We start from the raw sequence: 14,475 nt of genomic DNA on the forward strand, positions 1-14,475 counted from the left end.
GATGCGTCCTGGATCGGGTCTTCGTGTCCACGGCCTGGGAGGCCCGCTTTCCCCTTTGCTCGGTCACAGCGGTTACGAGGATCGGTTCAGACCACAACCCGCTCCTGCTGGACAACGGGGAGGCGACGAGATGTCCACCGCCACGGTTCTTCTTCCAAACCTGGTGGTTCAATGTCCACGGCTTCGGGGAGCTTGTGAGGTCCAAACTCAACCACTTCCTGCTAGACTTGGGTCCACATCGGGACTGCATTGACCTCTGGCAGTGTGTGGCTCGCAACCTACGGCAATTCCTCAAGGGCTGGGGAGCCAACCTGGGCAAGGAGAAGTGGCTCTTCAAAGAGAACTTACTCGCCCAGGTCGAGGAACTTGACCGGCAGGCTGACGGGACGGGTTTGGATGAAGAGGGATGGGCCCTCAGGTACCACCTGGAAGACCAGTTGGTCATGATCGACAGGTTGGAGGAGGAATATTGGAAGCAGCGCAGTAGGGTGCGCTGGACTTTGGAGGGGGACGCCTGCACCAAATACTTCCATGCCATTGCCAACGGCCGCCGGAGGAAATGCTCTATTACACGGCTGATTACACCACAAGGGGAGGTGGAAGATCAACGGGACCTGATGGAACATGTGTATGACTTCTATCGGGGACTCATGGGGGCGCCCGGGGAGGACAGGGTGTTCTCCTTGGCCCCCGACCTCTGGGAGAGGGACAAGCGGATCGCGGATGGGGAAAACCGCGCCCTGGAGCTCACCTTCACGCCAGAAGAACTAGACGAGGTTCTCCTGAGCATGAAGCCGGACTCGGCCCCGGGGCCAGATGGCCTACCGGTTTTGTTCTTCAAGAGATTTTGGGGAATCTTGCGAGGACATATTCTCATGCTTCTGAATGACTTCGTCCTTGGTAGGGTGGATGTGGCGCGTCTCAATTTTGGGATTATTACGCTGATCCCCAAGGTCAAAGGAGCGGACACCATCAAACAATTCAGGCCCATAGCTCTTATTAATGTTATTTTCAAGTTTGTGGCTAAGGCCTTTGCTATCCGCCTAGCGCCGCTTGCCCATAGGACGATCGATCGTAGTCAAACTGCGTTTATCCGTGGTAGATGTCTACATGAGGGGGTGCTGGCCTTACACGAGATTATGCACGAGCTTCGAGTTAAGAGGCTTGAGGGCCTTCTTCTCAAGCTTGACTTTGAGAAGGCGTACGACAGAGTAAACTGGGACTTTCTCCAGGAGGTGTTGCTGAGAAAGGGATTCTCGGCCATGGTGGTTCATCGCCTGATGCAGTTGGTTAGGGGAGGCCAAACTGCCATCAATGTTAATGGAGAGGTGGGACCTTTCTTCCGGAACGCGCGGGGCGTTAGACAGGGAGATCCTCTCTCCCCGATCCTCTTTGATTTCCTTGTCGACGCGTTGGCGGCCATGCTCACCAAGGCTAACTTGGCAGGTCACATCAAGGGGGTGGTGTCGCATCTGATCCCAAGGGGGGTCACCCATCTTCAGTATGCCGACGACACGATGATCATGATCGAACCCACAGAGCTTGGAATTGCTAACCTCAAGTTCCTTCTGCTGTGCTTCGAGAACATGTCGGGTCTCAAGATTAATTTTGACAAGAGCGAGGTTCTGGTGACAGGGGTCCCAGATGAGGAGAAGCGCAGGCTGGCTAACCTGCTTAACTGCAAGCTGGGGACCTGCCCTTTACGGTACCTTGGTCTCCCGGTGAGCGGAAGTCCGCTTCGGGTGGCGGATTGGGGGTTCCTCCCGGTGAAGGTGGGACACCGGGTGGACCCGTGGCAAGGCCTTTTCTTGGCCTCTGCTGGGAGGTTGGAGCTCATCAACTCCTGCCTCTCGAGCCTGCCTATGTTCGCTATGGGCGTGTATTTGCTGCATGACTCGACCCACTATGCGATGGATAGGTCTAGGTCCCGATTCTTTTGGGAAGGAGTCGGGAACTCTAGGAAGTACCACATGGTAGACTGGGCAACCGTGTGCAAACCTAGAGAGGTGGGGGGTTTGGGGATCCTCAACACCAAACTCATGAACATTGCGCTCATGCTTCGGTGGATATGGAAGATCTACCAAGGGGAGGAGGGTCTATGGGCGGACCTCTTGCGCGCCAAGTATCTTGGGGAACATGATTTTTTTCTCCAAGGAAGTGCCAGTGCGGGGGTCGCAATTCTGGAATGCTATCCAGAAAATTAAGTGGCACTTCAAGCTTGGGGCGAAACACTCGGTTCACAACGGGAAGTGGACCTACTTCGACTGGTGGGTGGGGCCGGGGCCCCTGCGCGCCCGTTATCCTCGCCTGTTCAGCTGCTGCACTCACCCGGATGTTACGGTGCATGCGACCAGGGTGCTAGGGGGGATACCCGGTGAGTGGCGCATCCAGTTCAGGCGCCAGTTCAGTCTTGCGGAATCCGTGGAGTGGGATAACCTATGCCGGGAAGTACAGGCCCTTCCGGTTGACGAGCAGAACGACAGGGTGTCATGGGCTCTCGACAACTGCGGGATCTTCTCGACCAGGTCCGTCTACCACAGCCCGATGCGGGGTGCGACGGTCACTCATTTCGGGGAGGTCCGGCGGACTAGGGTGCCTCCTAAGATCAAGATCTTTTTGTGGCGAGTTGATCAGAGGGAAGCTCCCGTCTTGCGAGCAAGTGGCCAAGAGGATGGGACCATCCGACGGCCATTGTGCTCTTTGTGGAGAGATTGAGGATTGTAACCACATCTTCTTCACCTGCCACATGGCGAGTTTCATGTGGGCTGGGGTTAGGGAACTCCTTCATTGCGATTGGAACCCGGCGGGGGCTGGGGACTTCATCGCACTTGCGCAGGGTTTGGCAGGCCCCCTTCGTAGATTAGTTTGGTTCACCTTTGCGACCCTTACTTGGTCGCTTTGGAATATTAGGAATAAACTAACTATTGAAGGAAAGTTGATCGGTAACCCGGCTGATGCTTTCTATCATATGCTTATTCACATGCAGTCATGGAGGGTTCTGGTCAGACGGAGGGACAGGGCGCTGCTGGACGTGGTGCGGGACGAGCTCAGGAGGCTACATGCGAGGGCTAGAGCGGCGGTTTAGTCTATCATTCGACCCGCTTCAGGGCGTTGTATCGATACCTTATGCTAGGACCTTCGCGTGTGGTGTTTGCTAGGGGGCGATGTGCTCCTCTTCTCGGACCGGGTCGTGTTTTATGGTTCTCGGACTTGTATCGTAACTCTGTATGGTGTTGATAGCTTTATCTATAAAGCTGGGCCAAGTGGCCTTCTATTTAAAAAACTAGGAGAAAGTTTCAGGTCGGTTATTCACACCCACTGATCTCGTAACAGCACTCCAGACATATTTGTCAGATGAACAAGTAATGAGCATATGATGGATGGTCTCTTCTTCATTATAGAATTGGCATTTTGTGTTTCCAACCGAGCCTCCGTTGGACATATTATCTTTCGAAGCAATTGCATTGTGCCAGATCAGCCAAAGCCACATCTTAATTTTCAAAGGGATCTTTGCGTTCCAAAGATGTTTAAAAGATCTATCAATACCGTTATTAGAAGGATGGTTCTACATACTCTTGACAGAAAACTTCCTAGATTTCGACTATTTCCATTTTTGTCTATCAATGCATCCTACGACTGCAGTACAGACCAACATACCCTGTAACAATCTATATTCATTTTGCAAATAAGGATCAAGCCATCTTCTGAAAGTTGTTCTCCATCTTCTCTCTACCATTCCAGCAACTGTCATAATCTGGTAATTGCATATATCAAACAAACTAAGAAATTTCTCCTTCAGATGAATCTCACCAAACCACACATCTCCCCAGAAGTCAGTTCTCCTTCCATCACCAGTGATCATTATTCTTTCCTTCAGATATACTGTAGCTCTCTAACCTACAATATATCTGTCCAGCAGGCAGAATCTCTAGCTTAGTGTTTCACAGGAATTTGTTTCTCATAAGACTGCCAGGGACCCTCTTCAACACCATTTACAAATCGGGCTGATATTGAAAGGTCTCAAATTTTTAATTCCCAGACCTCCTTTCTTTTTTAGGTCTAAACACCAACTTCCATTTCACGAGATGATTTTTTTAATTTGCTCCACCAGACGTGAAGGGACGGTTGGCAGTATGGTTTGGAGCATAGGATAGCTCGTACACACAACATTTTGTCAAGCCACACGCAATGCCTCCTAACCGGTGGAAGTTCCTAGAATTCGAAGCTTATCCGCGAGAAAGAACAACATGACGTGATCTAGGTAGAGAGAGGAATATATGTCTTGCTAGAATCACGTTCTTAATTGTACCTTCCACTCTGACTTTATGAGACACAAAATTTGCATCTGCTATCACGATTAAACGGATTATTCTCAGTGGAATATAGCATCACAGAGCACCGGTATTAGACGCCTAGATATATACACGACATACCACTTTTACGTAATAATTGCAGAGATATTCTTCCGTTTTGTACGAGCCAAAATCTCATATTCTTAGAGCAGCAGGCATTATTGCAGGTATTTCCACCGGTGGGAACAACCGGAACACACATCAGATTCCAAAAGATGGTCGAAAAAACATTTGGGAGCATGCACGGCTACACGCATGCATTCCACAATTATTTGTAGTAATCTGCTGACGGAGGGACGGTATTATGCCATTCTCGCAGATAACTACGGAGGATTTGTTCCTTGTGATCTTCACTTCATCTATGCATGATCCACGCAGCTAGCGATCCATCCATGTAGCATGGCGATGTCCTTCTCGCTGATCAAACATTCAAACATACCTTATGTCCTCCAAGAAATCCATATCATGGTAGGTAAAATTATGCTATCTTATGCAGATACACACATAACCTCACAATGGGGGACCTTGTTACGTCTTTGGGCTCTTGAGGAATAGCATCCTCGGATATGGTTCATCACTTTAATCTACAGCACAGGGTTCTTGATGTGCCTATTCTCGAGAATTGATCCGGGAAATAAACTTTGCATGCATTAATTCTTGTAAATTATGTAAGGAAAATCAGTTTACGGATATAGGTCTAGCTTCTTCTGTCGAACTGGAGTATTTGAAATGTTATTCGAAACTTATGTGTACGTCCGATCCCTATCCAACGACTAAACCTGCAGCAGCCATGCTGCGATTTTGTATTATGTAGTGATGCTGGTTGGATACTTGGATGTCCTGGCATCCTAAATGAATCAGGTAGTTTCTATCGTACGCATAGCAGTTTTTAGTATTATTACTCTCTCGATCCTTGTCACGAAACCTGTCACTTTGGACACGTGGTCAGTGAAACATTCAATACCTTGATCATGAATATAATTTTTTTTATCATATTTAAAAAACTGAAAAAATAGCACATGTAGATTTATCCTGGGAGGTATTTTTAGATCTTATATTTTTCTTGGGTTTTATACACTAATGACAATATATATTAGTGGGCAAAATTACATCTTGAAGACCATGTGAGTATCTAAAATGACAAATATTTGTGATACAACCGTAGTAGAACCGAAGGGTTGTGTTCACTACATAAAAAGCTATAGATGTGATAATGATCGAGAAACCAAAAGGAAAACGTTGGCACCCCTGAACTTATTTTAAACACTTTAAAAAAAAATTGAGTGCAGCAGAGGAGATCTCCGAAGAAAAAAACACAAATCCGCCTCCATGAGAACTTGAATCTAGATGGATATATTGTACATATACTCCCTTAACAACACACTTTGAACTATTTTCCTTTTCTGGCCTGTTCTCTTAAAAGTTATTGGCCTTGCCTAACACCTATATCGCAAAGAACTTTCTACCTAATTTACAAATGCATAATATATATTTACGAGTAAGTTGTGTCAATAACAAAATAGAAGGACATGTCTATTTCCAAGTAAATATGAATTACCCGACAGAGAAATGGACCATGCCATAATAAATATACTTGGGCATGGCTGTGGTATCAATTAACTCAGACATCAACATGTCTACTAAGCCTCAGAGAAACACCCATGAAAACAGGATTTTATTCCTGTGTCTTACAGATTGCAAGGTCAACCTCCCGACGAAAAATCTCCTGATGCACTAGTGGCCACCGTTACACACCCGGCCGTGCCAAACAAACAAACCCAAGAGCATCCTCTCTTATATTCCACACCTTTTCCTAGCACTTTATGCCATTAACCACAAAAGCTCGGTGCTGTTTTTTTGTCTCTGCGTTGGATCAAGCAAACAAGAATCGACTTTTCTCCATGGATATTGGGAACAGTGAAGCGCAAGCTTGGCACAAAGGAGGATGGCGCTCATGTGGAGCCACATGGGTCACCAGATTTCCCCTCTGATTCCTGGAGACGGAATCGGAATATGGGCTTTGATCTGCCGACCGGATCGAGGAAGATGCAGCCCTGATTATGTCATCATATGGTAATTAACTAAGTTAGCAGTCTTTATCGAAAAAAACTAAGTTAGCAGTTAGTTAATTACAGTTAGATTAGTACTACTATTATGTATGAAGTTATAAAACTAATCATAATGAGAAGTAACATATAGTAGTAATATGCATATATTAATAATAATTTATATGTTAATATCATATTTATTAGTTTATAGACTCATCTTATATTGAAAAGTGTCATGTTATGATAATAATAGCTAGTTACTCACTTTTTTTCTTAATTATTATGCCATGTCAGCAAAATATATTAGGGTGTGTAATGTTACTACCGATATTACTCCCACTATGAGGCTACGCATAGTGGGGAGTAACTTAGACTAGTAACATATACGATGTTACTAATCTAAGTTACTACCTTCATAGTGGATAGTAACTTATATGTGGTTACATGCATTGTGTCATTAATTATGTTGTGGACTCATCTTGTTTTGGGGCGTCTGATGTTATGACAACTCACCTCACTTTCTTTCCTCACTTATTAACATGTCATGCCACCAAAACATCTTGCAGTGTGTGATGTTACTAGTTATGTTACTCCTACTATGAGTAGTCTGAGTAGTCTAAGACCATCACATATATCTAGATCATTTATTTGACCAACATAATATGAAATGTACCAAAAAGATTGTATCATTAGAAAATAGAACATCTAAACTTTTCTAATGAGAACTGAGTTCCAGCTCAGTGGCAAGGCAAGCGAGTGCGCAGCCAGCCCACCCGGGTTCGAATCCCCATCTCGCGGTAATTTCGCGGGGAGGGGCGAATAAACCGGGTTATCATCCTAGCGTCCATCCGCGGGGAGAGTCTCATCCTACCTAACAACGTATAGTCAAGGGAGGGATCATTCCCCCTTTGGCCAACGTTTTAAACTTTTCTAATGATATACATTTTGAAATATATATTTTGTATTATATTGATTAAATTTACGATTAGGATATGCACCGACCTTATAATCCTGAATGAAGGGAGTATCTCCAATAGGTTTCGTAAATGTCACCCTTTAAAAATGGGTATAAAATTTCAGAAAAGCGCATATAAGAGGCGGTGAGGGTTCTGCTTAGCAGATTTCATAAATTAAAATTGTAAAAATGGATATTTTTGTTCCTTCATATTTTTTTTCCGCATGTCCTCCTTTCTCGCATGTGGTCGCCTCAACCCCCAGCCGTCGCCATGTGACCCACCCACTGCCGCCTCTCGGTTGATGCGCATCGGCCCATCGTGGTGCCACCCAATCTGCAAGGGTAGGCTGCGGCCTTGCACCCTATGCCCCTCTGCTAGGTGCAACAAGTGGAACGAGGGCTGGCCGCCGCCCTGCGACCCCGCAGGCCGCTGCGCTCTCCCACGCCAACGAAGACGAGCTCATGGACTGTTGTCGCGCCTGTTGTGGGTATACTTTATGGGTATATCAACGGCATGGCCTAGATCCGGCAAGTCCGGGTGACCCACAGACGGTGATGTGGCATGTGGCCCATCGGGCGGCCCAGTTGCTGTAGATCCTGAAGGATGAATTCCAGTCCAGGAACAGGAAGCCGGATCCCAACCGACCTACGAAGGAGGCCGGATCCGTGAGGGCCCATGAAGTATCCGGATCCATCACGATCCTGATGGAAGGCGGATCCTTGACGTACACGGCAAGATATTGTACTGTAGTTAGGCAACTTGTATTCCGGCTAGGACTCTCCATGTAAACCCTAGATCCGTGCGTCTTTATAAGCCGGATTCTGGGAGCCCTAGAGGCACGACCACAACTCATTGTAACAACGCGAAAGCGCCCAGATAATTCCAGACTAGCAGCAGTAGGCCCTATCATCGTGCAGGTGTTCCGAAGCTGGGTAAATCGCGTACCATCGTCCTGTGTGCACTCCGCCCTATGGCCCCTACTTCTTCTCCCCTCGTGAGGAGCCCTCATCGGAGGTACCATCGAATAGGCAACAACAGCGCCAGAGACAAGCTCCAGACCCAAGACGGCGACAACTCGAGGGCTACAACGGAGATGGCTCCCGCGATTGCGATGACGATAAGCTGCAAGGCTACAACAGAGACGAGCTTTGGGTGATCTGGGGAAATTTGGCCTGTGCATCCGAAGTTGTTCGGATTCCGGCAAAAGTTCGTGAGTCCCGTGACAGAAGGGCACTGTTGGCCGGTTTAACGAGCAACTTTGACCAATGATCATTATTCTTTTCTTCTGATATAGCTCTTAGTCCGATAAATTCGAAGGGAAATTTACATTGACAAACCAAAAAAAAGATAGTCACTAAGCGCATGTTTGATTTGTAAGATTCTTATAACATAGAAATGTGAACATTATAGGATAACATGTCATGTTAAGTTAAATTCCCAAAAAAAATCCTACGAGATCTGGAACCTACAAAATGTTTCCTAAGTTAGCATTTGAGTTACAAGAAAAAACACAGAAATTGTTATCTGAGTATTGGGTGGATGAATTTTTTTCTCTTCAAAACATGGTGCAAGCAACCTAATCCTATAGGAAGACTTTCTATGCATTTCTTAGCATTATAATCCCACAAATCAAATCAAACACTACACATAGAAAAAAATAATGAAAATCGTGCAAACTCGTATAGCATTCCTCTGATTCAAACGAGTCCTTAGAGATCTGTTTTACAAAGAAGAAGAAAAAAATGACAGTTCACTGCAGGGTACACCCTCTTGATGGCACATGTTGTCTCCGTCCCCATCTATTTTTCTTGCTCGGGTTAATAAAAAGCTCAGATTTCGTCAGCCTGTTTGCCCAAATTTAGTACTTCCCGATGAGCAAGACATGTTCGGAGATCGGGATCCTTTTGCTCTGGTACCCTGCGGGTCCATGGACAGTGAGGCAGCGACCTAATCACTTTAAATTATATATCGCTGCGATCTCTCGGACATTACATTATTCTCAGGTGTCAGTGCAGCCGGAAGACGATAGGCTGCTTAGATACTGCAGATCGCTCTGAGGTCTCTGCATTGCTTGCACGCATGTGCTCCCCGCCTCCCCCCGTGAATGAACTCTCGTTTTTTATACGGTTTTCCGTTTCGTGGACCGGTTTGTTTATGTGTTTGTTATGGGAGTTTGTGGCCGCTCGAGGATCCACGTAGTCGACTGCTGTGGGCTGGGCCGGTCTAGATGCTAAGTGCGCGGAACGGATAACGTTTGTCAACGGGCTGAAAATGGTTTCTCAGGATACTGTGGGCGGAGGGGAGGGAATGTGCCTCTCCCATTTGATGTAAGATAAGTGCATCTCAATTTTTTTTTGTATAATAAGTTTTTTCTACTCCCTCCAATCAATAGTTAGTGCCAGAGATTTTATTCATGGCTAGTACAACTTTATGCCAAATCGCCGAAACTTTTTACAGATCGAATGGAGGAGGTGTGTGTCCATACTATCTCGGTAAATAGATGTGGTGGTATTATCTCAAATAAAAGTCCTTGATGACGTTTGGTTTACCGTTGCCATGGAGCTTGTTAGCTCTTCTTCCCATCATTCTTCAAGGAACGAAGGGCTGGCTTTGTCGATGCGTGTTTGCTTGGCTTAGTTGGCATCATCTTTGCTAATGGCTCTTCTCTCGAGCTTCTCCAAGCAAATTAAGTTGTTGTTGGTCTCACGATGCTTGTGCGATTGTCTAATTATATCGGGTGTGCGGTCCTTGTGGATATGCTTCACCAACGAGGGCTATGGTGACATGATAAAAACAAGGGTTCCTCAACACCGAATATTCGATGGTTGATGGCGTCTCATCGTTGCTTTTGATGGACAAACGATCTCCCGCCATCTTCTCCTTTCAAGCCGGCGTGCCAAGGAAGATAGTCTCCTGCTGCTTTGTTGCATCGATGAACGCATGCCCGTATCCAAGTGATGTTGTTCCACCAACGACGCTGGTGGATGTGGCGTCGAGCTCGTCTACATCACCGGTGGAGGAGGACCAAATGTCGTTCCGCACTATCTTTATAGGATCCCTTTTGTAAATGTCAAGGGCTATGATGTAATTTTCTTTTATCCAGAGCTCCCATATAGTATAATTCGTAGGTCCAACGTTTCTGAGTAAATGCAGCTTTGGCCATGCCGTTTCTTCTATGTTTATAGGTTTACTTATCCCATTATTCATTGTACCCACTATGCTCTTTATCTAATGTAGAATTGATTTTGATTCAAAAAATGCAGATTTGATTTAATTTAAATAATGCACGACTTCCATTGCTAACAAAAATGTTCTATGGCTAGTTTGAGTAAACCGGGCAAGTAGGATGATGGACGAGCCACTGCTCAAAAGCAGGGTTTGGATTTGTGATGTTGATTGAGCTTAATCCATGGCTCTGAATCGATTGATTAACCGGTGATGAAAGTGAAATAAAGAGTGAGCGGTGGCCATGGCTGGCGCACGGCATAGATACGGATACCCCAAGGCTCGATCAAATCGGTGTACCCTCTTCACGAGGGCACTTCCTTCGTTCCAGTAATTCCGCCATTATAAATACCCCCGAGCTTCTCACTCCCCAGTGCAAAACTGCTACGAGGAGCCAATCAAAAGCCTCCCGCCTTTTGCGCCATTAAAATACTCGAGCTAGAAGAAACTCTCCGAAGCACACCAGTAGCCCATACCTTCTTCCACCTCGGTACGTGCCACTCCTCTTCCATATCCCGACCACCGCCACAGGGTTTCAGTACCGTGCTGCTGCGTGATCAGGGAGTCGACGCGGGTGATGTACGGCGGTACGCTGCTGTCCAAGGACCTGAACCTGCCACTCCAGCAGCAGCAGCAGGCGGTCGCCGGCGTGCGCACGCCGCCGCAGATGAGCTCGCCCGGGCTGCTGCGGTACAGGTCGGCGCCGAGCACCCTGCTCGGCGACGTGTGCGGGGACTTCCTCCCGGCCAGTACTGGCGCCGGCGCGGGGCACAGCCCAGGGAGCCCGGACCACCACGCGGCCGACGCCGCCTTCACCCGCTTCCTCGCCGCCCCGCCCCGCCCTGCCGCGGCACCGGCCAACCACTTCTCCACTGATACCGCCGCCTCCCTGGCCTCACAGCAACAGCAGCACCAGCATCAGCAGCAACTGATGTATCAGTCGCAGCAGCAGCTGGCGGCCATGGAGGGCCTGTTCCGCACCGGCGGCACGGACCCCGCCGCCGGCAACAACGGGCTGGTCCGGCAGAGCAGCTCCCCCGCCGGGTTCCTCAATCATTTGAACATGGACAACGGTTGGTAGCCTTAACTCCTTCCACAGCACTCGTCGAGCTTAATTTTCTTGGTTCTCGCGCGCGCGCGCTGTGCAGGCAATCATGAGCTTGAGCAGATACATAGACTGATAAGAGTAGGAGCAGCTTTCCATTTCTGGAACCGTCTCGTCCTGCAATTAATGGGATCATACTGTTGATTACTCGTAGGAGGATACGGGAACATGCTGCGGGCGGGCATGGGCGGCGGCGGCGGGTACGGGAACGGCGACGCGCGGCTCAGGGGGCAGCTGAGCTTCTCGTCGCGGCAGGGGTCGGTGATGTCGCAGATCTCGGAGATGGCCAGCGAGGAGCTCGGCGGCGGCAGCGACGGCGAGGAGGCCGGCAGCAACGGCGCCGCTGCGCGCGGGTACGGCGGCATCCCCGGGTACCCGACGATGGGCGCCTCCCCCGGTGGCGGCGGCGGCTGGGACGAGCCCTCGCCGTCCCCGTCGCTGTCCCCTGGCGCCATGAAGCGTCCCCGCGACGCCCCCGCCGCCGCCAAGAACGGCACGTCCAGGCAGCAGCTGAAGCAGCAGTACAGCCTGCCGGCCGGCAGCAAGCCGACGCCGGAGATGGCAGCCATCGAGAAGTTCCTCCAGTTCCAGGACGCCGTGCCCTGCAAGATCCGCGCCAAGCGCGGGTGCGCCACCCACCCCCGCAGCATCGCCGAACGGGTCAGTAACGCCACCATGAGCAGAGCTCGAAATTAGATACTCCGTACATCCATCCATGCCGTGCCGTCGCGTCTATCTCGACGCCGATCGAACTGACTCTGCCGTGCTGCTCGTGTACGCAGGTGCGGAGGACGAAGATCAGCGACCGCATACGGAAGCTGCAGGAGCTCGTCCCAAACATGGAGAAGGTAAATGAATTCACCCGAGCCGTACTACCGCGAGCAAACGCCAAAATCCGTACCTGACGGCTCTGCGATCGGCCAAATTAGCCCAATAGTAGCAAAATCGCATGATTATTTTTTTCCCGCATTTGGTTCGCGCCATCGCCATGGATGGACCACGCCGTGCACGCTGCTTGGCTCTACCTAGCCACGCGGCCACGCCTACGCTGTTCGTACTAACTGTTTTCATCACTGCAGCAAACAAACACGTCCGACATGTTGGATCTGGCTGTCGACTACATCAAGGAGCTCCAGATGCAGGTCAAGGTATGTGTCTATGTCCACACGATCGAAGTCCTCATGCTTTGGTTCTACACATTTTGGCTTCGAAACTGTAGCATCGATGGTTACCTAGTGATGCTGAGATTGATCTTGCGTGCGGGCGTGCTCACCGGAAATGTTGAGATCGGCTGGATCTGCCCTGTGAACTAGGGCAGGGGGCAACTTTAATTATGCCTAAATCCAAATCCTTCACGTGCATTCTTCTACTTAGCTGATCGAGTAATCTTTTTTTTTCTTCCCGAATCTTTTTTTTAAAATTGATTGAACTGACAAAAAAAAACATTTATTTATCCTCTAAGCGGAAACTTCAAACAGAGCCCATATGCTACATGTAGCCTACTTTTGAAAAAATGAAAAATTTATCGTTTTTCACTAGAATATATTTCTACAATATGCAAGTATGTATGGATGTCTACCATGTGCACACAAATCACTACATTTTTTTTCATATTCAATCTTTAAAAATGATTTTTTTTGAAGAATGTACACTTAGAGCCAAAAACATTGAAGATCAAATATTGTTTTTTCAATGTCTACTTGAAGATCAAAAATTATTTATTTAATGTTCAACTCATATTTTGACAAGATTGTACACGGTTCATAGAAACCATCTATGTGTACCTCTATACGAAATTCATATTTTCAGAACCTGCTTTTAGATATGAATTCTAAGAAATTCAGATTTTTAGGAACCTTGTAGATATGAATTCTTTTGAAAACCATGTCTCGTCCGCCCTCTTGTCGAAGTTGCTAATAAATGTGGTAATTTTCTTGATTCGGTGAAGGTGATGAACGAGGGGCGGACGAGCTGCACCTGCTCGGCGAGCAGGCAGAAGCGCTTCGGCAGCTGATGGAGCTCCACCGCCGGCGCAAAGCGGCACGACCGCATACCAGCGCCGGAGCAGTGGAAGAAGCATCTCCACGCTCACTCCACTCCCAGCCGTCTCTTTCCTTTTCGGTTCTAGGCTCCTAGCTATTAGTGGCACGCATTGCTGTTTACCCGTGCCAGTTGACAGTCAGAGAACGGGCCGGCAATGGGTGCTGTCATCAATCGATCATCAAGGGGGAATTAAACAGGAGATGTACGAACGAGGCGAGATCGAGCTTGCATATGCAGGCGATTAATTAGCAGTCGTTTGGTCCTGGGGACAGGCTCACAGGCATTTGCGAGCTTGATTTTAGTTCTGGCCTAGGTTTGGATTCTGAAGTGTACATACCCTGCAACAATAATCTTAGTTATTACGCTACTGATATCTGTTCTTTCTCAGTTACTTTACTGGAGCAATCCCCTCCTGCATGGAGCATGAAATGGTTTTCTTTCTAGAGCTTGTAAAAGGACTGGTTTGGCGCAACTGGCAGCAGTGAGTTCTTGATCTTAAGAGTATCTAGTTGCGCCCTCCAAACAATTATCTAAAGTATTTTTGGATAGGAGAATTGTGCCAAGCCCCAAGCGTGTCGTGGTGAGCCCACCTTGTCATTGACACAAGGTTGGCCACGCGGCTGCTCGTCGCCTACCTCTGTCTGGTCAAGCCACTTTAATGGCATGGAAGTTTCCCTGCACTCTCGTCACGTATGGCTGTATGGAGAAACATGTCGATGTTAATACGCGCCACCGCCCCATCCCAT

At 48.1% G+C, this 14,475-nt stretch overlaps 1 protein-coding gene across 2 annotated transcripts; it reads left to right on the top strand.

The window, feature by feature from the left end:
- Window positions 1–10,877: 10,877 nt before the first annotated feature.
- On the top strand, window positions 10,878–14,100 carry LOC124652795 (transcription factor bHLH130-like). 2 transcript variants are annotated; one of them, XM_047191835.1, is made up of 5 exons: window positions 10,878–11,654; window positions 11,844–12,346; window positions 12,469–12,534; window positions 12,766–12,834; window positions 13,635–14,100. In XM_047191835.1, the coding sequence occupies exons 1-5, from the start codon at window positions 11,159–11,161 to the stop codon at window positions 13,698–13,700; spliced, it is 1,200 nt and encodes a 399-aa protein (XP_047047791.1). In that variant the 5' UTR covers window positions 10,878–11,158; the 3' UTR covers window positions 13,701–14,100. The 2 variants fall into 2 exon arrangements, with proteins under 2 accessions (XP_047047791.1, XP_047047792.1); XM_047191836.1 differs by having other exon boundaries at window positions 11,246–11,654; window positions 11,841–12,346.
- The last annotated feature ends 375 nt before the right edge of the window (window positions 14,101–14,475 follow it).

The sequence above is a fragment of the Lolium rigidum genome, chromosome 5 (assembly GCF_022539505.1).
Source record: "Lolium rigidum isolate FL_2022 chromosome 5, APGP_CSIRO_Lrig_0.1, whole genome shotgun sequence".
In the NCBI taxonomy this organism is placed as follows: Eukaryota; Viridiplantae; Streptophyta; class Magnoliopsida; order Poales; family Poaceae; genus Lolium; species Lolium rigidum.

Excerpts from the sequence above, each read along its gene's own strand:
- LOC124652795 (XM_047191835.1), top strand. The coding sequence starts at position 11,159 with ATGTACGGCGGTACGCTGCTGTCCAAGGACCTGAACCTGCCACTCCAG. Across the intron at positions 12,347-12,468 it reads CCCGCAGCATCGCCGAACGG|GTGCGGAGGACGAAGATCAG; the intron begins GTCAGTAACGCC and ends TCGTGTACGCAG. Across the intron at positions 12,535-12,765 it reads TCGTCCCAAACATGGAGAAG|CAAACAAACACGTCCGACAT; the intron begins GTAAATGAATTC and ends TCATCACTGCAG.